Source organism: Emys orbicularis, chromosome 7 (genome assembly GCF_028017835.1).
Source record: "Emys orbicularis isolate rEmyOrb1 chromosome 7, rEmyOrb1.hap1, whole genome shotgun sequence".
Lineage (NCBI taxonomy): Eukaryota > Metazoa > Chordata > Testudines > Emydidae > Emys > Emys orbicularis.
In genome coordinates, this window is record NC_088689.1 from 13,386,720 (window position 1) to 13,411,379 (window position 24,660).

Genomic DNA, 24,660 nt, shown 5'->3' on the forward strand with positions numbered 1-24,660 from the left:
ATTCAGGAGCACTGGGAGAGCGGAGAAGGGAAGGGCCAGCAAACAAATGTCTTGAAATTACTTCCACTAAATTACTCCACACACTTGCCAAGACCTGCCAGGTAGATACCTGGGAAAGAATTCTCTATAGTAACTCAGAGCCCGCCCAATCTAGTATTCTGTCTCTAGCCATTGGGAAGTTTTGCTACTGGCAGTTGATGATTGGCCACCTGCCATCATAGGCAGTCCCATCATACCATCCCCTCCATAAACGAATCAAACTCAGTCTTGAAGCCAGTTAGGTTTTTTGCCCCCACTTCTCCCCTTGGAAGGCTGTTCCAGAACTTCACTCCTTTGATGGTTAGGAACCTTCACCTAATTTTGAGTCTGAACTTGTTGATGGCCAGTTTATATCCATTTGTTCTTGTGTCCACATTGGCACTTAAATAACTCCTCTCCCTCCCTGGTATTTTATCCCTCTGATGTATTTATAGAGAGCAATCATATCTCCCCTCAGCCTTCTTTTGGTTAGGCTAAACAAGCCACCCTCTTTGAGATTCCCCTCAGAAGATTTCACACAGTATTCTATTATAGGCAGAGATAGAATTGGGGTAATACAGTGGGGAGAAAGACAATGCGATTCTAAGTATTGTGCTTTGTTTTGCAGTCTCTCTCTGACATACAGGAGTGCCGTTTCAAATTGTTGCAAAAGACTTCTGCAAAAATCTTGGGCAGTGCTTGGAATGTTTACCTTGTACTTGTCCATAGAAATTAGAGATGTTCGTATGGAGCTTTTAAGTCACAATTCAGTTGATTTTGTTTTATCATATTGCCAGTATACAGCATGGCTATTGTATTGCCTCTATTAAAAATAAATTAGGTGTGAGGTCTCTAGTGATCACATCACTTGTAGCTTTCAAAGCAACTTGTGTAGGCTTAGTACAAAAAGCATACCCAAGTAGAATCTCTAAGTGGATCCCACATAGCTCATATTTTTTGCCATCTTTGCTTCTCTCTCTCATGCCCACAGTTTTCCTCACATGGTTTTCTGGCTTTTACTGCAAAAGGGTTGTCTAACTCATTTAACACTCTTCAGCAAGATACAGTATAAAACCTTTTAGTGACCTAAGTACATTATTAAATTTACAAGGGTCGATCTTATGCTAGGGCTTTTAACTTTTAAAATGTCTTAACTGAAGGTACCCAAAATAGTGTTTACAGGAAAGACCAAAAGCAAATTGTAGTTCAAATGAGTAAAGACCCTGTGCTCCAAAGACATCTGCCAGGTATTTGATGCCCCTAGATTTTAATAAATTTAAAATTTGAACTGGATCTAGTGGCTCAGATTCTCAGGTGGTATAAATTGGAACAGCTCAATTGACTTTGTCAGTCTTGAAGTTAATGGAACTATGTCTGTTTACATCAACTGAGAATTTGGCCCACTATTTAAATGATTAACTTTCTGCCCAGTTTTTAATAATCAGAGAGAGTGCAAATATTATGGGCCTTTCCACACCTAAACAGGTACTTTTAATGAGTGGGTTTAATTTATCCTAAAAAAGTATAAGTCACTCAAAAAGGAATCTGCAATACAGAGCTGAGGTGACATAATTCCCTTTCTAGTCCAATACTCAGATTCTCCATTCCAACCAGTCTTTAGCACATCTGAGCTGATTGTAATATTTTAAGCCTAGTCTGTACTTGAATGTTGTCCTAGTACAACTTTCATCAGTTAGGTGTGTGACTTTTTTTTTTTTTTTTAACCAATATAGTTGTACTAGTACTGTGGGTGCAGATATAAAGGTGGTATACTGTTACAGGTTATTCTTCTTCCCTTACAGGAAAAAGCTATACTGGTATAAGCACCTTTATACTGCATCTGCAAAAGGGGGAGAGGGTATCTATGGTGCTTTAACTACACTGGTACAGTTAAAGCAGTAACTTTCTAGTGTAAATAATGCCTTTGTACAGGTATATGGGAAAAAAAGCCTTCCCTACAGTTTCATAATTTAAGGCATTAGGAGTGTTTTGCTAGTCACCTTCTACTCTAAACAAATGGTGAATGAAGATCCTTTATCTCCTTAATACCATTTTCTTTGAGAGGAATAGGCCTTAACTATATACAATATAATATGAGTTTATATGCTGAGACAATGGGAAATGTAACCATATTAATAAATCTTCCTGAGAACTATATTATTTACCCAATGCAATAGCTATAGATGGCACTTTACAGACAGGAATAATAATTACTCCCTGTCCCAAGGAGCTTACAATTGAAATTAGATTTAATACAGAAAGGAGAATGAAGAAGGGTTAACAGTATTGAAAAGTCCTGATATGCTTATTACTTAGAATTTTTGTACTAATTTATTATATTAAATCATAGGAGTAGTGTCTGAAAAGAGAGCAGGGAAAGATAATTATAGTTTTCAGTAAGTCTAAACATTCAGGCACTTTGCAATAAGCAAGACAAAATTTAAACAGCAACAAATTATATTTTGTACTAAGCATATAGTCACTTGGCAACTCCTGCATTTCACGTGAACTAATCTGTATTTCCAAGAGAAACCCTGATCAGGAATTTAAAGCTCAGCAAAAGTATTTTTCTAGCATAATGCTCTCTTCAATGTTCAGTAGTTATTGAGAAGGCTAGAAGAGATAAGAGGAAAGGCTATTTGTAACATGTTTTTTTTCCCCTTTACTCTACTGAAAAGACCTGCCAGTTTGACAAATAACATCAGCAAGCTAGGAATTATTATATCTCCAGTCTGCAAAGGTTTCTTATCTTAAAACCAGCTTTTATAATGGTTTTATGGTTTTCCTTCAGTATTAAATCTCACCTTTTGTTAAAAAAATATACATACAAAAATCATTCTGAATTTTTTTCTAGATCAGATGAAAGTATAGTGTTATGTGGTTTTCATTTTAAATGTTTTTCTTCTGTCACCAAATACATACATCTTCCCATGTAGTCAAACAAACCGCTTCTGCTAACATGCACTGAATTGTAGCTGAACTTGAATTTACAGTATAACTGAAAGATAGTGTTGGGAGAGTAAGGATAAAATATGCCTTGTATAGTTTAAATGAGAAAATGTTCCTGAAATAGAAATTGAATTCATAATTGTTCATCACTTTTATTTTCCAATAAATAATATAAGTCTCTGTCTGAAGCTCTTGTGTAATTTAAATTACATAACTGCATTCAATACTGCTGTTCCACAGGGATATGGGATACACACATCTTTGTGTTTAATATCATCCTCACCTTGCTCTGACACTTGTGATCAAAAGTGATACATTGCTGGCCTACTGTTAGAGCTGGAAGTTCTTCAAGTAATGTCCCTGGGGGTGCTCTACTATAGGTGCACATGTGCCCCTGGTATCTTCAATTGGAGATTTTTGGCAACAGTGCCCGTTCAGTCCTCAATGCTCCCTAGCTATCCTTTGTGCCCTGTATGGAGGGTACACAGGCTGTGATGGATGAACTGCCCTCAGTTTCATCTCAACTGCCTTCGCCTGAGATGAAGCATCTAGCAATGCTGCTTATTTAGCTAGTTATCCCATTCGTACTTCATAGTTAGGCTTGGAAGAATGAGATTTTTATTGGTAAAGGTCAGTAAATGTCAATTTTGCCATACACGCACACAAGCTGACGAAATTTTTTTTCCATCCGTTATAATTGAAATTTACAGAAACACAAAGTAAGAAAAATGCAACTTGAGAACTAGAGTTTGATTTAAGGATAGGTACTTTTTATATTTTGATATGTGATGTTGACAGTTTGTGTTTGCAGTCATTTAGCAGTTTTTGAATCTCAGTATGTACTGTCATTAAATAATTGTCTGATTTCCTCATAATTTTCCACAATCAAAAATTTAAATTGATAAAATTAAACATCATTCTTAAAAATAAGGGGGGAGGGATAGCTCAGTGGTTTGAGCATTGGCCTGCTAAACCCAGGGTTGTGAGTTCAATCCTTGAGGGGGCCATTTAGGGATCTGGGGCAAAAATCTGTCTGGGGATTGGTCCTGCTTTGAGCAGGGGGTTGGACTAGATGACCTCCTGAAGTCCCTTCCAACCCCGATATTCTATGATTCTATCCATCAAAATTATAAAATACATAAATAAAAATTGATTCTGCCACATCTTCTGCAAAGAGTAGCTCCAAATCTCCTTAGCAAGAAGCTTGCCCAAAGAGACCTTGCACCCCATGAGGCTTCAAGCAGTCTTGGTACTGAGGAACCCTCTATGTCCAAACACTCAACTATATCTGAACCCCGTGATACTCAGCATTCAATACCAAAGGATGCCTTGGTATCATCTAAACACAGTAGAGGTGCAAGGAACTCTGACTGCAACCTTCATTTCTTCTTTGAGGAGGGTCCCTTGGGGTGATCCACTTTAGGAGACCCTAAGCAGGCTGGCTTGGAAAAAGGCAGTAAAGGGAGACCCTACAGTCTCTGCCTCGGTACCACCAGAGCAGCTCAAACATGTGGCACCTGGCTGCTTGGCAACGCTACAGACTATGGCGCCTCTTTCTGCCTCTGCAGTACATTGGTACCACCGACAACACCTTCTTCTTATCGAGGCTGTTGGTATTGCAACAATTTCTCCACCACAAAAATCTTCTGGTCTCCTTGGCACCAGAATCTCCATTATTTGGTATCGACCTCAATCCAGCACGTTCGATACTGAGCCATCTTCCAACACCGCCCAGATCAGCTTTATTTAGTGATGAAGACAATGAGGATGAAGGGTAAATCTACTCATGCATCCGACGAAGTGGGCATTCACCCACGAAAGCTTATGCTCCAATACATCTGTTAGTCTTAAAGGTGCCACAGGACTCTCTGTTGCTTTCTACTCATCCCGTCACTCCTCGCCTTTCCTTGCAGCTACTAGACCAGGTCCACCAGAACACCATGAATATCACCCAGGACCTGAAACTCAAGGCTGGTACAGGAACCAAAGGATGCCACCACCCATACCATACCATACCATACCATACCATACCATACCATACCATACCATACCATACCACAGTGGCCTTACTGGGACCCACGGGCAGTGTACTGCCAACAGTACCCTAAGCCTCCAAGTCCACCCAGGGTGAGGTCGAGGCATTCTCCTTCACCCTCTGTATCTAGATCCTCTGAACCTCCAGAAGAGGCAGTCGAGGAATTAGAGGAGACTTCAGACTAGGAACCTGCACCAGCTGCCAACTTTTCATCCTCTTCCCTGGATGAACCCATCATGCCCTCACTACCCACCATGGGAGATGATCTTAAACAGTTTCACGAACTGTTTAAGAGGATTGCAGATTCCCTGGAATACCTCTGGAGGAAGTGGTGGAATCCCAACATAAGTTGTTGGACATCCTCCAGACTTCAACCTCCTCCAAGATTTCCCTACCAATAAAAAAGGCTCTCATGGACCCAGCCAAGACCACTTGGCAGACACCAGCAACAATCTCACCCACCTGTAAAAGGGCAGATAAAACCTATTATATCCCTTCCAAGGGAATGGAATTTTTGTTCTGACATCCCACGCCAAACTCCCTGGTGGTAGAGGCTGTGAATGAAAGGGGTAGACAACATCACTCCAGAACCACCCCGTACAACAGGGACTGGAAGAGGTTATACCTTTTTGGACAAAAGACCTACTCGTCAATGAATCTTCTATTTAGGATCATCAATTATGGGACATTGATGGCCAAATATAATTTCATAAATAATTCAAAAATATCTTAATTTATTGATTTTTCTACCCGAGGACAAAAAAGAGCAGTTCAAAGCAACCATCTCAGAGGGCCACCTTCTTGCTCAAACAGCCTTATAGGCCTCACTGGACTCGAGAGAGAGAGCGGCACATTCCATCATCACGGCTATGGTAATGCAATGAGCTTCCTGACTTCACCTCTCTGAGGTACAATTTACTGTTGAGGAACTTCCATTCAAGGGCCCGAAACTGTTCACATCCAAGATGGATGAGTCGCTTGACACGTTAAAGGTCTCCAGGGTGACCCTCACATCCTTGGGTATTTAAACACCTTCCCAAAAGAAAAAAACAAGCAAAGTATTATACAGCACAAACAACAAGATCCGTGCCCTATATCCAACATCAGAGGCAGTATGACCCACAAAGGTGGAGGCAGAGACCCACTAGGAGGAGACAGTACCTTTCTGATTTCAAGAATGCAGGCCTTTCTCTGAGCTCTGTTAATTTTCACCTAAGCGACAATAACAGTGTTCCATTCTCCAGTGAAGGGTTTTTGATGTTTGCTCACCTTGAAACTTCTAGTTTTATTAAAGTGTTATCCAGCCTGTTTCCACACATCAGGGAGCACACCGCAGCCTGGGTTTTTAAATTAGTCAACTCTCTGATTAAACCTCCCTTTGAACACCTGGCCACATGCTCAGTCTTACACCTATGCATGCAGATGACTTTCTTGGTGGTTATCACCTCTGCTCGGAAAGTTAGTGAGTTTGGGACTTGGATGGTGACCCTCCCTCCAATCCGTTTTCTTTACTGTTTTCTTTAAAGTCAAGGTATCGCTCTGACCAGATCCCTGATTCTTACATAATAATTCTTACATAATTTGGCCTTGGATTTTTACATCAAACTATTCATCTGCCAGTTTTTTACTCTAAATCTCATTAGTTTAGGGAGTACAGCATCCTTCACACTTTGGACATTAGGAGGGTATTGTTCTTCTGTTTGAACGGGACTAGATCCTTTTGGGCCTCTCTTCGATTATTTGTTTCTGTAGCAGATAGAGTTAAAGGAACACCCATCTCCACCCAGAGACTTTTAAAATGAGTTTCCGGTTGTATTCTTGCCTGCTATGAAGCTGCTGACATCCCGCTCCCTCCTAGGATTATAGCTCATTTCACCAGATTGCAGTCTACCTCTGTTGCCCTACTAAAAGACATTCTTATCAGAGAAATCTGCAAAGCTGCCACATGGATCTCCATCCATCCATCCATTCACAAAGTGTAATGGTCAAGTGCATGCATCCTGGGTAGATGCTGCATTTGAGACCGTGTCATTCAATTGGTTTTAGAACAGATGCCAAAGCATCCACCTTCTCTAAGGAGTGCTGTTCAGGTGTCACCTGAAGTGGATCACCCATAGGGACATTACTCAAAGAAGGAGAGTTTACTAATCTTGTACAGTAACTGGAGTTCTTCAAAATGTTTGTCTCTATGGGTCCTCCACTACCCACTTTCCTTCTCTGCTTTGGAGTCACATCTCATTGGGACTTTGTAGCAGAGAAGGAACTGAGTGAGATTTGTCCATCACAGCCCTATGTATCCTCAATATATGGCATGATAGCTAGTGTGCATGTGTGGCCCAAATGAGCACTGCTGCCAAAAATCTCTGAAAGTGAAAGGGTCACATGTGCACCTGAAATGGAGCACACCTAGACACATACATCTTGAAGAACTCCAGTTACCATACAAGATAAGTAACCTCTTCTTCTGTGATCTTTTTTTATTGAAATTGTTGTTTCAAGAACAACTATAGGACAATATCTCCCTAGTACTTAGTTTTTGCTACTCAAATTGAGTAATAAAAAGCATGGAGAGGTGTTTATGATGGTTTAGGAGGTGAGATACATTAATGCATGGGTCAGATGCTTGTGATTGAGGAAGGAGATTAAGGAAGTAGAGAGATTTCTGGATATATTGGTTTGAATAAATGAAGTTTTCTATGAATGAAAAGTTGCTTTACTTTCTTGTCTCTTCATATTGGTAAACTGATTGAGTCATCATCTGATTTTGAAATCTCTGCCATTTTGTTGTCGATATGTTAGATATTTTATGGCCTCACATTTCTGATAAGAGAATTTGGCTGTGATTAAAGGTCTTTGTATTTAAAAAAAAATTTGCCTGACTCGTTTTGATTACACCTTTGTGTTTATCACTTGTTTCAGACTACACAGTCTTAAATCATTTTGATTCAACAAAGTAACAAGTAACTACGACTTTCTTCAATGCTGAGATTTCCTCCATGATTCTAGATGCGTCTCTCCTTAAAAAAGGAAACAAAAAAAGAGTTTCTCCTATAATCCCTCAAATAGTTCTCTATTTTCCTATAAACTGTATGAAAATAAAAGTATCTCATAATTTCTCAACCTTCTTTATCTCTATGTGCTCTCTTTAGGTTATAATTTTTTTTGGTGAAGTTGTCTTTTTTAATTTTTGTAAAATGTTTAGCATAGTTCTTAGCACTAAAAATAAATAACTTTTAAAACAAATCTGTACATTTGCTGTATGCTTCTTGTTTATCAGTTGTCCCACCTTCACAAAACAGTGTTTCTTTGTTTTTGTTTGTTTGTTTTGGTCTGGTGTGAAGAGCTATTCTCCTGTGATTATCAATAGCCATTACACCGAATTGGCTATACCCATCCTATTTCCCCCTATAAAATGGGGTTGCAACAGCTCTTGCACATCCTATCTTGATAATTTTACATTAAAAATACAAAGCATCTCTACAACATTATAAATAGTTTGCATTGCAAATCTAATTTGCATGTGTATCCAAAGGCAACCTTAATTACTTAGTCAACAAACCTAATTCCCAGAACAGCTGTAAAAGTGCTTTGAAGTAGGTCAGCCTTGCTCATTGTTAAATAGTTAGCTGCCTGTGTGCTTTTCACCCTCCAATGTTTGATAATATAATACTTCTCTCTAATGATAGCCCTTGTGCATGCTCATATTACTGAATAGGCATTTTGCTGGTTTCTATTTTAAAATTTCACAATTACTCACCTATGGCTATTCTGTGTTTAAAAAAAAAACACCTGATTTATAGCAAGGTATTAGTGACATAAGTATGCTGTCCTGAGGTTAGGTGCAGGGAAAGAGTATAAGAAATTTCATATCCGTTAGTGTGTTTGAAAGAATAAAGCAGACTACATTGCAGCAATATATTGCTTTTATATTATTTCTCAACAATACCTTTGGCTTTAAAGTTAAGGACAATGTACTATACTTTTTAAAAAAAAATAGTCTGTCTAGATAACCAAGCTAAAGTTGATATTGCAAAGACTTGAAGTTTATATTGAAGTGACTTTTGCTTTGGAGTTTTTTATATTTTATCCTGACATTTGAAAAATTAGTTATCACTAAGGTAAAAAATGATTTTAATGAAGTATTTAAATCTTAGAACAGAAAGAATATTTGTTTTTCAAGTGGGTATCATATACTAGCATTGCTAATCAAGGCATTTGAAAAAGACATTTTTCAAATTGTTACTTTCCTCTAAAAATAGCCCATATATGGCTTTGATTTAATCTTGGTATTTACATATGTAATATATTTTGTGAAAGTCTCTTGAAACTTTATTACAGGAAATCATATGCTTTCCTTTTGTCTTTTAGCTTGTGATGAATGGAAAATTTTACCAAAACCTAATCTGCATCGAGATTTGAACAGATTTGGACACACTGCAGTTGTCAGTAATGGGTAAATGAAGCATGTTTTAAATGTCTCTGACCATTTTTGCAGGAAGAAAAAATACCTATGATGACAATTATATTTACATAAAGTGCAATTCCATGATGTGTACAGTTGATGTCATTTATTAATATGAATAGTAGTCCTCAAGAACAACGTTGCATATCCTGGTCATCGTACATCAAATCATTTATTTGGGGTAGTTGTGGAACATGTTGATTTAGAGAATGTTTATATAAACCTGAGGGTAGAACATTTGTCTGGCTCTGCCAGGACAGGGGGCACTGGATGTGGTTTTTGATTATGCTGCAACTTTATTCTTAAATGTCTGGGAGTACCTGGCAGATAACTGTACAGTGTAGGTAATACCATATATATTTCTATATACTCAGGGGGCTGCTGTCAGCCCTCCCCCTTTTCAAGCCTGGTCCCATCCATTCTGCTTCTCCAACCTCCCCCCGCCCCACACACCTTTTGTGAGCATTAAGTGGGCTATAAAGGGTGGGGAATTGACTCCCCACCATACCAGTTGCAGGAGCCCCAAATCCCCTGTTGCTGCTCATTTAAAGGATGCCTTGTTTAAATCCTTTGCCAATGAATTTTATCTGATCACCATATAACCATTCTATATGGAGTACATGTACAGGCCCAACCCCCCTTTCCTACTCCAGCAGGTCCCTAACCCGCTGTGAAAGGTGAAAAACCCACCTCGCCTCAGCCTTTCTGGCAGTGAGAGAAAATTCCTTCCCAGCCCCCCTGAGAAAAGGGGCGACTAGCATAATGGCCGCAGCAGATAAAGATCCATGCGTGGGGAAGGGTAGGTGATGCTAGCCTGGTCTGCATTAGAGGTCTTTCCTGGAACTGCCTTGGGTATAAATAACCTCCCACACACTTCCAGTCAGCTGGAAGGGGGCAGCGTCTCCTCCCCGAACTGACCTCATCCGGTTGTGTTTCTTCCTACATCTTTACCTGGAACTGGTAATCCTTTCGGGGAGAGAGGGCTGCATAAAGGGGCAACGACCTCCTTCCTACCTGCTTGCTGGATCTTTGCAGTTAAAGGGGGCAATTCACTTTCACCATACAGCTGAACAAAGGTCCCCAATGCTTAATACGTGGCGAGGATGTTTAGTGATTTACAGTGTGTTTGAAATCAACACCAAGTATAGTAATCACTTGGATGTAATGTATAAATTCTTTTTCTAAATTCAGTAACACACTGTAGGTGATTTAGTGTCAAAAATCATAAGCTTCTAGGAGAAATTTACTTATTGTGTGAAAAAGTAAGCGTTAGATGATTCCCATGCAGTGATCATCATTAAAGTCAGTATGTACCAACAGTTACCAGCTCCAGGCTACATTATTTTTTCAACCCCCAGCAAACCGTTTGTAAAGGTTGCTGTCCACAGAGGAAACCCAACATAGCTACTTTGGCAGGGAATGGGAGGTCAATATTGTGGGCCCCAGAGCTGGCATGGACACACATGGCCTCTGTGCAAGTGGCTTTAGCTTTTGGCAGATCATTTGAGGTTTGCAGGACTTGATGGCCAAACTCCTTGCTTCATCCAATGATGGTGGGGCAAACATTATCCTTCTGAAGCAGTGGTCCCCAACTTTTCCTTGTGGCGGGCGCCGGACGACTAGCCACCGAGGAACATGGCCGCCGGACAAGCAGCCGCCGAAATGCCACCTAGAAACGTCGCTGCCAAAATGCTGCCGAAAAGTAGCATCATCAAGAGGCGTCGCCGCCGAAACGCATTTTGGCAGCAACGCTTTTTGACATTGCCGCTTCTCGGCGGCATGTCGGCGGCTGCTTGTCTGACGGCCAGTAGGCAGGCGCACATAGATGCCCCGGTGGGTGCCATGGTGCCCGCGGGCACCGTGTTGGGGACCCCTGCTCTGAAGGAAGAGTTTTATAGGAAACTTAGTTAGGAGGACCTCAAAGAACATTTTCTCATTGGCCCTCTCTCATGGGTTTCACTTATGTCCTAACATGTGGCAGCTGTTGATACCATAAATGATCACTTTTAAATGCCAACAATTGTATGTTGCCTTTTTTACATGATTTATCACTTTCCAATAATCTGAATGTGTAAATAATTAAACACATCAATAATTATAGAGTATATAAGTTACTTTACACATGAATATTATATTAAAAATAATGCAATAATATGTAGTAATAATAATGCAACAATATCTCAATCCTTGAGATAAATAACAGCAGCAAATTGCAATGATCAGCAAACACAGCACTTCAAATTCACTAATGAAATATGTGTAGATTGTTTCATTAGCAGAGAAGAATTGCTCATAATGAAAGAGTGTATCTATTGCTAGTGTCTCACAAATAGTGATAAGTGAAATTTAAAGGATTGATTCTTATCTAAACTATATCTGAAGCTTTAAGATTTGGCTGCTAACAATGAATTAAAATTGCAGTAAAATACCCAGTTGTTCTTCAGATCTTACTATATTATTTTAGCTCTTTAACATAAACTGTACTGCTTTGGAGGTGCCTCAGAGCCCATTGATACCTGTATCGCTACCAAACAAGAGGTCCCCTTGGGAGTATATGATGCTAGAGAGATCTAGATTAATTCTTCAGATCTTCTTAATTTTAAATGAGAAGGGGGAAGAACTATGGCCTCAAATCCAGAAATGTACTGCTAGCTAAGAGATATGTCCATGACTGCTGGCTGGTGTTACTTGTCCTTGGAATCTTCTGTCTCAAAGAGAAATGCTCTTTGGTCCCAATCTCTTATTGCAGACCATCTAGTTCATACAGTATATGTTCGCATTACCTCATACCAAAAAAGAATACTGTTCCCTGCACAGTCCTTTTTCCTTCTTCCCACCCATTTTCTATGTACTGCTCTATATTTTTCTAATACATATAGTTTGGCTGAGTTTAGACATACTTTAAGCTTCATCTTGGAGCAAACTTTTGGAAAAAAACCACATGAACTTTGAGGTTTTTAAGGGAAATACTGACACAGTCTTAATTTGACTGTTGTGAAGAATACTGCCATAATATATGTAAAGGTGGCTAAAAAAGCAAGAGGATATAGCTTTAATAATGCTTTATTTATAAAAACAGTTATTTTATATTCCCTTTCTTTTGTCATTAGGTCCATGTACGTATTTGGGGGTTTTTCAAGTGTTCTGTTGAATGATATCCTTGTGTACAAGCCTCCAGACTGTGAAGCATTCAGACAAGAAGAACTGTGTAAAAATGCTGGTCCAGGGATAAGATGTCTGTGGAACAAAAACCATTGTGAATCCTGGGAATCTGGACGTGCTAACAATGTCCTTGAAGCAAAGTGTACCAGAAAAACAGGTAAGAGTGATTTTTTTAATCTTTTCTGCACTTCATTGAATTATAATTTTGCATAATGTCAAGTGTAGCAATGCTTCCATGACTGTATAAAGACATTTTCTTATATTTAACATCAGTTGTTTAACCTTCCAGTGCTTCAGGATTGACAGCTATCACCCTCTCTTTAGTTTATAGTAAGGGAAAACTCTTTAGAAATGAAATGTAATGGTGAATAACAGGATATATCTTAGTTTCCTCACAGGTCCTTCTTTTACTGGAAAGATTTTATAAGTAAGGTGTCAGAATGGAAAGAAATAGAAATAAAATATTTTATATCTTCTAAGTTTTCCAAGAAGGGAAGTAATCACAAGGGGTATGGAACAGCTTCTGTACGAGGAGAGATTAATAAGACTGTGACTTTTCAGCTTGGAAAAGAGATGACTAAGGGAGGATATGGTAGAGGTCTATAAAATCATGAAGTGTTATTTACTCCTTCTCATAACACATGGACTAGGGAGTCACCAAATGAAATTAATAGGCAGCAGGTTTAAAACAAACAAAAGGAAGTATTTCTTCACACAGCGCCCAGTCAACCTGTGGAACTCTTTGCCAGAGGATGTTGTGAAGGCAAAGACTATAACAGGGTTTAAAAAAGAACTAGATAAATTCATGGAGGATCGGTCCATCAATGGCTATTAGCCAGGATGGTGTCCATAGCCTCTGTTTGCCAGAACCTGGGAATGAGCAACAGGGAATGGATCACCTAATGTTGACCTGTTCTGTTCATTCCCTCTGGGGCACCTGGCATTGGCCACTGTCGGAAGACAGGATAGTGGGCTTGATGGACCTTTGGTCTGACACAGTATGACCGTTCTTATGTTCTTATACATTGTTTTGGAGGTCACTAAGTTTTAAGAAATATTATCATCAAATTGACCCATCTGCTTTTCTTTTGACATCAGAAACGCCAGTGTTAGTGCTGATCTGCAGGTGTTTTTATAATGTTAGCGGTTAATAATTTTATAAACATTATATAGCTATTATATATAGCTTTCCAAACAAAACTATGACATGTTTCCCATCTCTAAAGAGAGTCAGGTCTATATAAGATAGTAAAACACTAGCGAAGATGTGGTTCAAGAGCTGTAAAGGGGGAGGGGGATCACTGATGAAAAGAAAGGAAGCATTGCTTGAAACAGTGGGTTTTAAAGAGGAATTTGAGGACAGAGAAAGAAGGTGCTTATTGGATGAGGATAGGAACAGTGCACCAGATATAGGAGGCCTCACAGATAGAGGGAAGATAGGTGAAAAGCAGAAAAACTAGACTGAGTGATAGTGGGGAGTAAGGGAAATGAGAATAGATGGAGGTGGGAGCAAGATTGAGTGGACCAGTAGATGAGGGAAAAGAGCTTGAATTTGAGGTGTGCGGGCTTTTTAGGCAGACCTGGAGGGACCCACCTTTGCTGCTCCTTACTAGGGCAGGGTATAGCAGAGCCTCCAGCAGAGGGTCACAAAGGGCCAGCTACACCCCTTCAGAATCATATATTTTATAAATTAGTTGTAGTTTACATCTACTATTCACAAATCTTACTGCCTAGCATGTTTTATATCCTGCACCTGTCCTGTGTAAAACACTATAAAGAGGTGCGTACAAAATATAATGGTGATTGAAGAACACTCTACATTAATAACACTGGTCTACACTTTTTGAGAAGTCATCTGCTTCAGAGATAAAATGTGCTATTTATTATGTATTTTGATGGGCTGAATTCAAATATGACAATTAAAACAACTGATTGGCTACTGTTTCTAAGATATTTAAGTTTTTACATTTTATATCTATGTATATTGTGTAGATAGAGTTTTAATCATAAATTGTAAACCTAGGTCTTTTCATGTGTTTATGGTTGCTTTACATGATAATATTTCACCTGTCCTGTTTATGTAACACTTCAAAAATCAGCAAAAGGGTTATATAAATAAAATTTATTATGAAACAAAAGGCAAAAAACTATTATGTACATAGTTTAGTCCTATTCAGTGTCTACTCAGTGCTTCTTGGCTTGTCTCTTGTATTCATTAAATGGAGCATCTCTTGTCACTGTCCAGCAATAGTCTGCAAGCATTGATGGGCTCCATTTGCCCTGATAGCGTTTCTCCATTGTTGCAATGTCCTGGTGAAATCGCTCGCCGTGCTCGTCGCTCACTGCTGCGCAGTTCGGTGGAAAAAAAATCTAGATGAGAGTGCAAAAAATGTATCTTTAGTGACATGTTGCAACCAAGGCTTTTGTATGCCTGAGGAGGTTTTCCACCAACAACCTGTAGTTGTCTACCTTGTTGTTTCAGAGAAAATTTATTGCCACTAACTGGAAGGCTTTCCATGCCGTCTTTTCCTTGCCACGCAGTGCATGGTCAAATGCATCATCTCGAAGAAGTTCACGAATCTGAGGACCAACAAAGACACCTTCCTTTATCTTAGCTTCACTTAACCTTGGAAATTTTCCACGGAGGTACTTGAAAGCTGCTTGTGTTTTGTCAATGGCCTTGACAAAGTTCTTCATCAGACCCAGCTTGATGTGTAAGGGTGGTAACAAAATCTTCCTTGATTCAACAAGTGGTGGATGCTGAACACTTTTCCTCCCAGGCTCCAATGACTGTCGGAGTGGCCAATCTTTCTTGATGTAGTGGGAATCTCTTACACGACTATCCCATTCGCAGAGAAAACAGCAGTACTTTGTGTATCCAGTCTGCAGACCAAGCAAGAGAGCAACAACCTTCAAATCTCCACAAAGCTGCCACTGATGTTGGTCATAGTTTATGCACCTCAAAAGTTGTTTCATGTTGTCATAGGTTTCCTTCATATGGACTGCATGACCAACTGGAATTGATGGCAAAACATTGCCATTATGCAGTAAAACAGCTTTAAGACTCGTCTTTGATGAATCAATGAACAGTCTCCGCTCATCTGGATCATGAACGATGTTGAGGGCTGCCATCACACCATGGATGTTGTTGCAGGCTACAAGATCACCTTCCATGAAGAAGAATGGGACAAGATCCTTTTGACGGACACGGAACATGGAAATCCTAACATCACCTGCCAGGAGATTCCACTGCAATCTCCACCTTCTTCTCCTGTAGCCTCTTTGAAGCAGAAGTTATCTTCATCAACTGAGGCTGATAGATTATCTAGGTCTCATACTTTGTCACGTGAATAGAATAAATGATCTAAGAAGTCCTCCGGCACTGAGCTGAAATCAGGTTATAAACATCTATGTTCACTGGTACTGTCTGAGTTGGCACCATTGACTCCAACATGGCCATCAAGACTGGTGCTTTCATTTTTGCTGCTGGGAACTACCTCCACTCTGGCACAGTTGGGTATTGTCTGTGGAGCACTTACCTCCTGTTTTGGTACCAGCAACACCATAGATGGTTTTTTGCAGCAAAGGCTTGCTGTACCTTTCTGTGCCTGATTTATTGCTGCTTCAACATCTGGTACCAGTAGCAGCAGCGGCTTCAGCCATATTGGCTCTGTCTTCCTTGTCTGCTCAATCAGCACCATTGATAATGTCAACACTATATATAATGCTGGCACTGTGAGCACCATTGGCAGAGTCTGGATATTAGTCAGCATTTTGTCCTCTGCAGTCCACCTGAATCATAGAACTGGAAGGGATCTTGAGAGGTCATCTAGTCCAGTCCCCTACACTCATGGCTGGCCAAAGTATTATCTAGACCATCCCTAGTAGGTGTTTGTCTAACTTGCACTTAATCGCCAAAGATGGACATTCCACAACCTCCCTAGGCAATTTGTTCCAATGCTTAACTACCCTGACAGAAGTTTTTCCTAATGTCCAACCTAAACTGCCTTCACTGCAATTTAGGTCCATTGCTTCTTGTCCTACCCTCAGAGTTTAACTAAAACAATTTTTCTCCCTCTTCCTTGTAACACCCTTTTTATGTACTTGAAAACTGTTATCATGTCCCCTTTTAGTCTTCTCTTCTCCAGACTAAACAAACCCAATTTTGTCAATCTTCCCTCATAGGTCATGTTTTCTAGACCTTAATAATTTTTGTTGCTCTTCGCTGGACTTTCTTCAATTTCTCCACATCTTTCCTGAAACGTGGCACCCAGAACTGGACACAGTACTCCAGTTGAGGCCTTATCAGCGTGGAGTAGAGCAGAAGAATTACTACTTGTGTCTTGCTTACAATACTCCTGCTAATACATCCCAGAACGATGTTCGCTTTTTTTGCAACAGTGTTATACTGTTGACGCATATTTAGCTTATGGTCCACTAACTCCCAGATCCCTTTCTGCAGTATTCATTCCCAGGCAGTCATTTCCCATTTTGTATGTGTGCAACGGATTGTTCCTTCCTAAATGGAGTACTTTGCACTTGTCCTTGTTGAATTTCATCCTATTTACTTCAGACGATTTCTCCAGTTTGTCCAGATCATTTTGAATTTTAATTCTATCCTCCAAAGCACTTGCAACCCCTCCCAGCTTGGTATCATCTGAAAACTTTATAAATGTACTCTCTATGCCATTATCTAAATCATTTATGAAGATATTGAACAGAACCGGATCCAGAACTGATCCCTGCAGGACCCCACTTGTTATGCCCTTCCAGCATGACTGTGAACCACTGATAACTACTCTCTGGGAAAAATTTTCCAACCAGTTTTGCACCCACCTTATAGTAGCTCCATCTAGGTTGCATTTCCCTAGTTTGTTTATGAGAAGGTCATGCAAGACAGTATCAAAAACTTTACTAAAGTCACGATATACCATGTCTACTGCTTCCCCCCTTTCAACAAGGCTTGTTATCCTGTCAAAGAAAGCTATCAGGTTGGTTTGATACAATTTGTTCTTGACAAATCCATGTTGACTGTTACTTGACCTTATTATCTTCTAGATGTTTGCAAATTCATTGCTTAATTATTTGCTCCATTAATAATAATTAATTATCCAATAAGATAATTATCTTTCCAGGTAGAGAAATGAAGCTGATTGGTCTGTAATTCCCTGGGTTGTCCTTATTTTCCTTTTTATAGATTGGCACTATATTTGCCCTTTTCCAGTCTTCTAGAATCTCTCCCGTCTTCCATGACTTTTCAAAGATAATAGCCAATGGCTCATATCACCTCAATCATCTCCTTGAATATTCTAGGATGCATTTCATCAGACCCTGGTGACTTGAAGACATCTAACTTGTCTAACAAAACCAGTTTCAACTTTAGCATTACTGTCCATGCAACAGCATGCATTGCTGGCTGTTGTCTCCCCTGCCACCCACCAGAGCAGCTCCTCTGTTTCCTGAAGAGAGCTGCAACTCCTCTTGTTCAAATTTGGAGCATGACCTATTCATCTTGCAAGGTCTTTTAGATCACCTTTCAGGTCACGTTCTACAGACGCGGATCTAACCCATGGTATGGAACAGGAAAGCTTATAAGCCAGCTTAGTGTCCATCACTGCGTGCAGTGCAGAGATTGAACTACCCACCCTTGCCTTACTGGGCACTCTGGATTGCTCTCAGTGTTTCTAGATCCCCATCTGCAGTGCAGTTGGGAAGAAAGTCAGCATATCTCTAGCCTCTATTCCTGTCAGGGAAGACCCCCTTCTGGCCCATCAGCCACTCCCAATGTTGGGACCAACTGAGGAAGAGAAACCCAGGGATGAAGCCACAGAACTAACTCCCTACATTTCTTCTTCTTCATCTGATGAGACCATAACAGCAGAGTTCTCTCCTCCTCAAGACTTTAAGATCTTTCAGGATCTTATTATGAGGGCGGCCATATCCCTATGGGCGCAAGCAGAAGTTGTGCAGGGCAATCTGCATGAATTTTTGGACATTCTGAAGGCTCCAGCACCTGAAAGTGTTGCCCTTCCCATTTACAAAGCCCTTTTTAAAGCTCGCCACAACACTTTGGCAGAGACCGGCTTCTGTACCACATGCTGCCAAACGTGTGGACAATTGTTACCAGGTTCCTCAACAGGAATTTGACTACTATTTCACCTATCCCAGAGGTTCTCAAACTGTGGTCCGTGGACCACCAGTGGTCCGCGAGCTCCATTCAGGTGATCCGTGAATAGTTCCCTCTAAGGTGCACGCCTGGGCGGCTGCACACGAGAGAATGAAGGGCAACCCACCTAATTAGTGGAGCCACGCAGGTGTGCGCTTTAGAGGGTGGGGGGAATTTGGGATATGCAGAAAAAGAGGTGACTTTCCCCAGCTCCAAGGCTGTGGCTGCTGGGGAGAGATGGCCTCCTTCCTAGCCTCAGCTCTGTGTCTGCTGTGGCAGGGGAGAGACCCCTTCCTTCCCAGCCCAGCTTGGGGGCTGCTGCGGCAGGAGGGCACATCCATCGCATTAGAAAGGTAAGACTACTGATATTAAAATATGAGTTGTGTGCTTTTATTTGTCGAACAAAATTGTTTATATATATATATATATATATATATCACTTTTATCCAAAGTTAGCTAACGGTACAAACAACATTTGGAAAGATCATTGTGGTCCGCTGAGACCCTCATCAATTTTCAAGTGGTCGGGGGGGAGGGAAAGTTTGAGAACCACTGACCTATCGTATTTCAGACTCTGGTAGTCATTGCAGCTAATAAATCCTGTATGGAAGGAAAGCCTATACCATTGCAAGTCTTCAACTGAGGGTATCAAATTACCAGGCTTTGCCTTCCAAATACATGTTTATTAATTGGTCATCAATAGTGAAATTTGCAGACAAATTGTTTGAAGAATACAAGAGACAGTTCATGGCAATAATATCTGACAGACGTCTCAGAGCCTGCACTTCTCTTCAAGAAGCCATTGATGCACCAGACACTGCTTTGTGTTCCATGGCTACAACTATTTCCATCAAAGACCTTTTGTTTGAAGGTTCTAAGCTGTTTCCCCCCCCCCCCAAAAATCCGTATGATACCATGTGCATGTTAAAAAATTCTTGAGCAACTCTGCTCTCTGAGAGTTTACACTCTAATGATGAAATGGAAACAGTTTAAACTCGATCTCACTATAGGTTCTCATTTTACCAGCCAAGAGCCCGGGATGTCTGTAGAAGGAGATCTAAGCCTCCTCGACATAGGCGTTTAGCTTCATCAATTGCAGGTCCATGTCACCAACTACTAAACAATTATTTTGACGTTTTCATTGAGGACAACACACCCACAACACATTTCACATGGGATCTGAACTTGGTCTTGTCATACTTAATGGATCATTCTTTTGAACCTTTGGCAACATCATCTTTGCTGCTTGTGTCAGTTTTTGGTAGCAATTACTTCTGCTAGGAGAGTGTCTGAACTTCAGGCACTTCTAGCTGACCTATGTTTCACAATCTTTCACAAAGAAAAGGTCTCTCTTGGGTCACACCCTGAGTTTATGCCCAAGATATTTTCTGCATTCCACCTCAATCAAACCATGCCTCTTCCAATGTTTTTTCTGAAGCCTCACTCCAACTCAGAGGAAAGCTTTATACCTTGGATGTCCAAATGGCTGTATCCTGTTATCTAGACTTCATTTTTAGGTCATCTCCTAGACTTCATGTAACCTATACTGAAGGGATTAAAGGGCAACCTGGAACAGCTCAGCATATATCCCACCGGATTTCTGACTATATTAAAGTTCTGTTATGATTTAGCTAAGGTAAAACCAAAACAGAGATTGATTAATGTTTTTGTAAAACAGATTATATTGCAGTATTTTACTTACATTTTGATCTTCATGTAAATCTCATACCCACCTTTTCAGTATGGTAAATGCCATGCTCACAGCTAAGTATAAACATATTTTTAAAAAGTAATGTGTGATTAGTCTGCTAATTATGGCAGTGGAGAAATATCCAAAATGCCACATACTTGCTACTTCATTGCCAGAAAACCCCAAAAAACAAACAAACAAGCCCCCAAAATAACAACTCCAGTTGGTTTCCCACAAGAGAAAATGTTGGGTATAGAAATATCAAAACTATCTATTATTGTAACATGACAAGTGAAATAGTTAAGATGAGTAAAATAAAAACAATATATTGGAGAACAAACTATTCTTCGAATATACTTTGTATTGAAAATCTAGTAAAATGTACATTACACATACTTATTTTCCTTAAAAATATGTAGTGTTTATCTTTGTACCATATTCCAAATGGTTGTTCTTTTAAAACCATGGTAATTTACTACAGTCGAACCTCAGAGTTACAAACACCAGAGTTACGAACTGATCGGTGAATCACACACCTCATTTGGAACCCGAAGTATACAATCAGGTAGCAGCAGAGACCAAATAAATAAAAAGAAGAAGCAGCAGCAAATATAGTACAGTACTGTGTTAAATGTAAACTACTAAAAAAAAAGGAAAGTTTAAAAAAAAAAAAGATTTGACAAGGTAAGGAAACTGTTTCTGTACTTATTTTATTTAAACTAAGATGGGTAAAAGCAGCATTTTTCTTCTGCATAGTAAAGTTTCAAAACTGTATTAAGTCAATGTTCAGTTGTAAACTTTTGAAAGAGCTATCATAATGTTTTGTTACAAACATTTCAGAGTTACGAACAACCTCCACTCCCAAGATGTTCGTAACTCTGAGGTTCTACTGTATACAGTATTGAAAGTTTATGAAATCAATTAAGAGTTACAATTGATTCTTATCAGTTACAGAATGATCCTGTTAGGTTTTGTTTTTACTTGTTTTACTGCTGTCTTCTTGCATAATGACCTACTATTTTTGTAAAGAGGTCAAGCCTAAAAGTATACTTACTCACTTTGTTAAATTAACGAACAAGGGATAGAATGAAAGGCTATTAACGTGTTTCTTTGATCTATGTACTGTTCTAGTATCAGTCTATAGGTTACAAATCAAGGACTGTTTTTGTTTCTTTGACAGGTCAGGGTCTTATGAAACTTCAACTAATATGTGTTTAAAGAACAGGTGTTTTAAAGGGGGTAAATAACATTAACCTAATATGGTTGATTTTCTATTAAGTAAATTGCATCTTAGATTGTTTGCAATGAAAAAATGCCAGATATTGTCCCAAGCAGCTGTTAAAAATGTGTGAATTAAGAAATGTGGTGCACTCTCTCTTTCATCTTGCCATTTGTTTTGTCTCTCATTTGTACTACAGCTGCTGCAGATGACAGATGTTACAGATATGCAGACTGTGCCAGTTGTACCGCCAATACAAATGGTTGCCAGTGGTGTGATGACAAGAAGTGCATTTCAGCGAACAGTAACTGCAGTATGGTGAGTATTTGAGTCTATGGATATATAGTTAACATACAGAGTGATAATGCAAAGGAAAAACATCTGAAAATTGAAACTTTCTGTTACTTTACTTTTGACTGCTCCCCATCCTTCAACTAAGAAACTTTCTAAGTTATCCTAGATCCTACCAGGTAATTTAAGTTCTTAGTCTGTTAGCATATAAAAAAGTGAACATATGGCAGTATTGGCTGGGATTTTTAAAGGAATCTATGGGAGATAGGCATCCAAGGACAGGTGTCGTGGAAAAAAACGACCACGCGTTGTGTTTGGATCAGAATCGCCTGAGGCCTTTTTATTCTCGAGCATGCACGGTGGGTACCAGTGAACTGGCAGTTCCCCCGAACACAGATTTTGAATGGCTTATATAGAACAAAACCACAATTCGTAATACATACTTTCTTATCAACATTATTACCATATTTGGAATACAATATCCATAAAAGGGAATATAGCATAGCAAGCTTTCCTGTTATTCTCACTTTGCCCTTTGTGGTTACAAGCTTCCCCTAAAACTACCAGTGGGCAGTTATGAATCACCAGCCTTGTGATTATAGATAGTTCTACTTTTGTACTTTTCCTTCACTCTGCCTTCAAAAAATCCCCTTTCTCCAAAAACCTCCTCCTTCCAGTTAACTTGACTAAAGTTCAGGCTCAAGCCAAAAAATACAGGCCTACCTGAGCCAACCAAAGTTTAGGCCTAGTAAATTTTTCTACAACACAGGGTAGGCCCATTACTCTCAAATGAGTGGGGAAAGACAATAACAGAAAATGTGGAAATGGCAGAAGTGCTAAGTGACTTTTTTGCCATTAGTGCAGGGGACTGGATTAGATGACCTCTCGAGGTCCCTTCCAGTGCTACAATTCTATGATCCAACTCCTCTTGAATTTCAATAAGAGAGAGGTGCCTAAGTCCCTAGGCTTCACTGAAATCTGAACAGTTATTGTCAGATCAACAGCATCATCCATGAGGCTTAGTACTCATTACTTATTCTTTACAATGGAAACCCTACACAATCATGTTACAAGACAATATAACATGGAGCTGTTTACAAAATTGAGAAGTTTTGACAGCTCCCACTAGAATAATGACTCAGAAAATAATAGTAATAATATTTAGAACTTTCATAGTGCTTTTTATCAATGGATCGCAAAGTGTTTTTCAAAGGTGGATAAGTATGATTATTACCATTTTACAGATGGGGAAACTGAGGCAATGAAGTTATGTGAATTGCCTACGGTTATGTAGTGAGTCAGTGACAATTCTTGGAACAGAACTCATGTCTCCTGATTCTCAGTCTGGTGCCCTAACTGAATCTATTAATCTATCTAATTTCTTACACGGCACCCATATGAAGCATCAGATGTACTGCAAGGTTACCGCTAAAACAGATGTAAAATTCCATAAACTCACCACACTGTAGCATTTTACTGACCATCAGAGAATTAGCCCATAGGAATAAAGAGCAATAGTGTTTGAAATTGCAACATATTGTGGAATCTACAATATATAGGGACCACCCTCTCCACCATTTCGGGAAGGTTACTGATAAACATGTTGATGAATATTAATAAATAACTAATAAATTTACAATGGTCTCCTGCGTACTGTTATTTTCATGAGCTCTTATTTCTTATACATCTTTCCTTCCTGTAAAATAGAAATACTGAAACAGGGGAAAAAAGAGGAAACATTGACTCTTGCTGTGTTTTGAATTTCACTGCCATCTCCTTGTTACTTCACTACACAAACACCAGTGACAGCAAAATGCAAGCTAGGTTATCAGTAAATTTTGAGCAGGTTTTAAATGTGCGAATTATGATTGACTTACTCATGGTATCAGTGTCATACAGCAGTACTTGGACGATATGCCAAGCACTTAAATGCACAGCAGAATTCAGAGGGCATTTGTTTAGTTTCCCTGAGATAAATTCACTTGCAATCTTGATAAAAGATTTTTCCTTAAAAACAAAACCAAAAATTACAAAAGCTCTCTTGGATGTTTAAAAGAATTGCTGTGAAAGAACATAGGAAAGCCTATTGGATTTCACTTGGATAGTTCTCAAAGGTCTGAGGGTATAAACAGTCTATGAGAAATGGAGACGGGGGGGGGGGGGAGGGGGAATAAAGCAAAAATATGTAGATTTGTTTAAGGATTGCATGAAAAGATAGATGATGATGATTTGTACTTTTCATCATTAGAATTCAAAGCACTTTACAAAAGTGGGTAGCATACCCATATTCTGTAAATTGGGAGACTAAGGCACCAAGATGTTGAGTTTCCCAAGGTCACACAGCAATTCAGTGGCAGAACTGTGAATTAAAGCTAAACCTCCACCATGCTAGCTTGGTGTTTTAGCAAGTAGGCAGTGCTACCTCCGGTAGTAGCCAATAGTAACTTTCAGGTCATTTTTCTGGCACTACCTGAGCTCACAAAGGCCCTCTCCATTGGTACTGTGCAACTGTTTGGCAAGGTAGAACTAAATCTTTTCTGGATCTTAGACTCTGTACTGTAGAAGCCATTATGAGTTCCTGTTTCAAGGTCAGAGTTTCGATTATTTTTTTTTTCTCTGAGGCACAATGTAGCGTAAGAAATTGACTGTACCAATTCATACCATCTAA

The 24,660-nt window shown here is 39.5% G+C and overlaps 1 protein-coding gene across 1 annotated transcript in view; it reads left to right on the top strand.

The window, feature by feature from the left end:
* Positions 1-24,660, top strand: part of ATRNL1 (attractin like 1) — a 1,044,719-nt gene that overhangs the window by 250,999 nt on the left and 769,060 nt on the right. Inside the window, exons 11-13 of the mRNA XM_065407744.1 lie at positions 9,371-9,455; positions 12,575-12,783; positions 21,901-22,019. Coding sequence (XP_065263816.1) covers positions 9,371-9,455; positions 12,575-12,783; positions 21,901-22,019 — 413 coding nt within the window. The remainder of the gene's footprint in view (positions 1-9,370; positions 9,456-12,574; positions 12,784-21,900; positions 22,020-24,660) is intronic.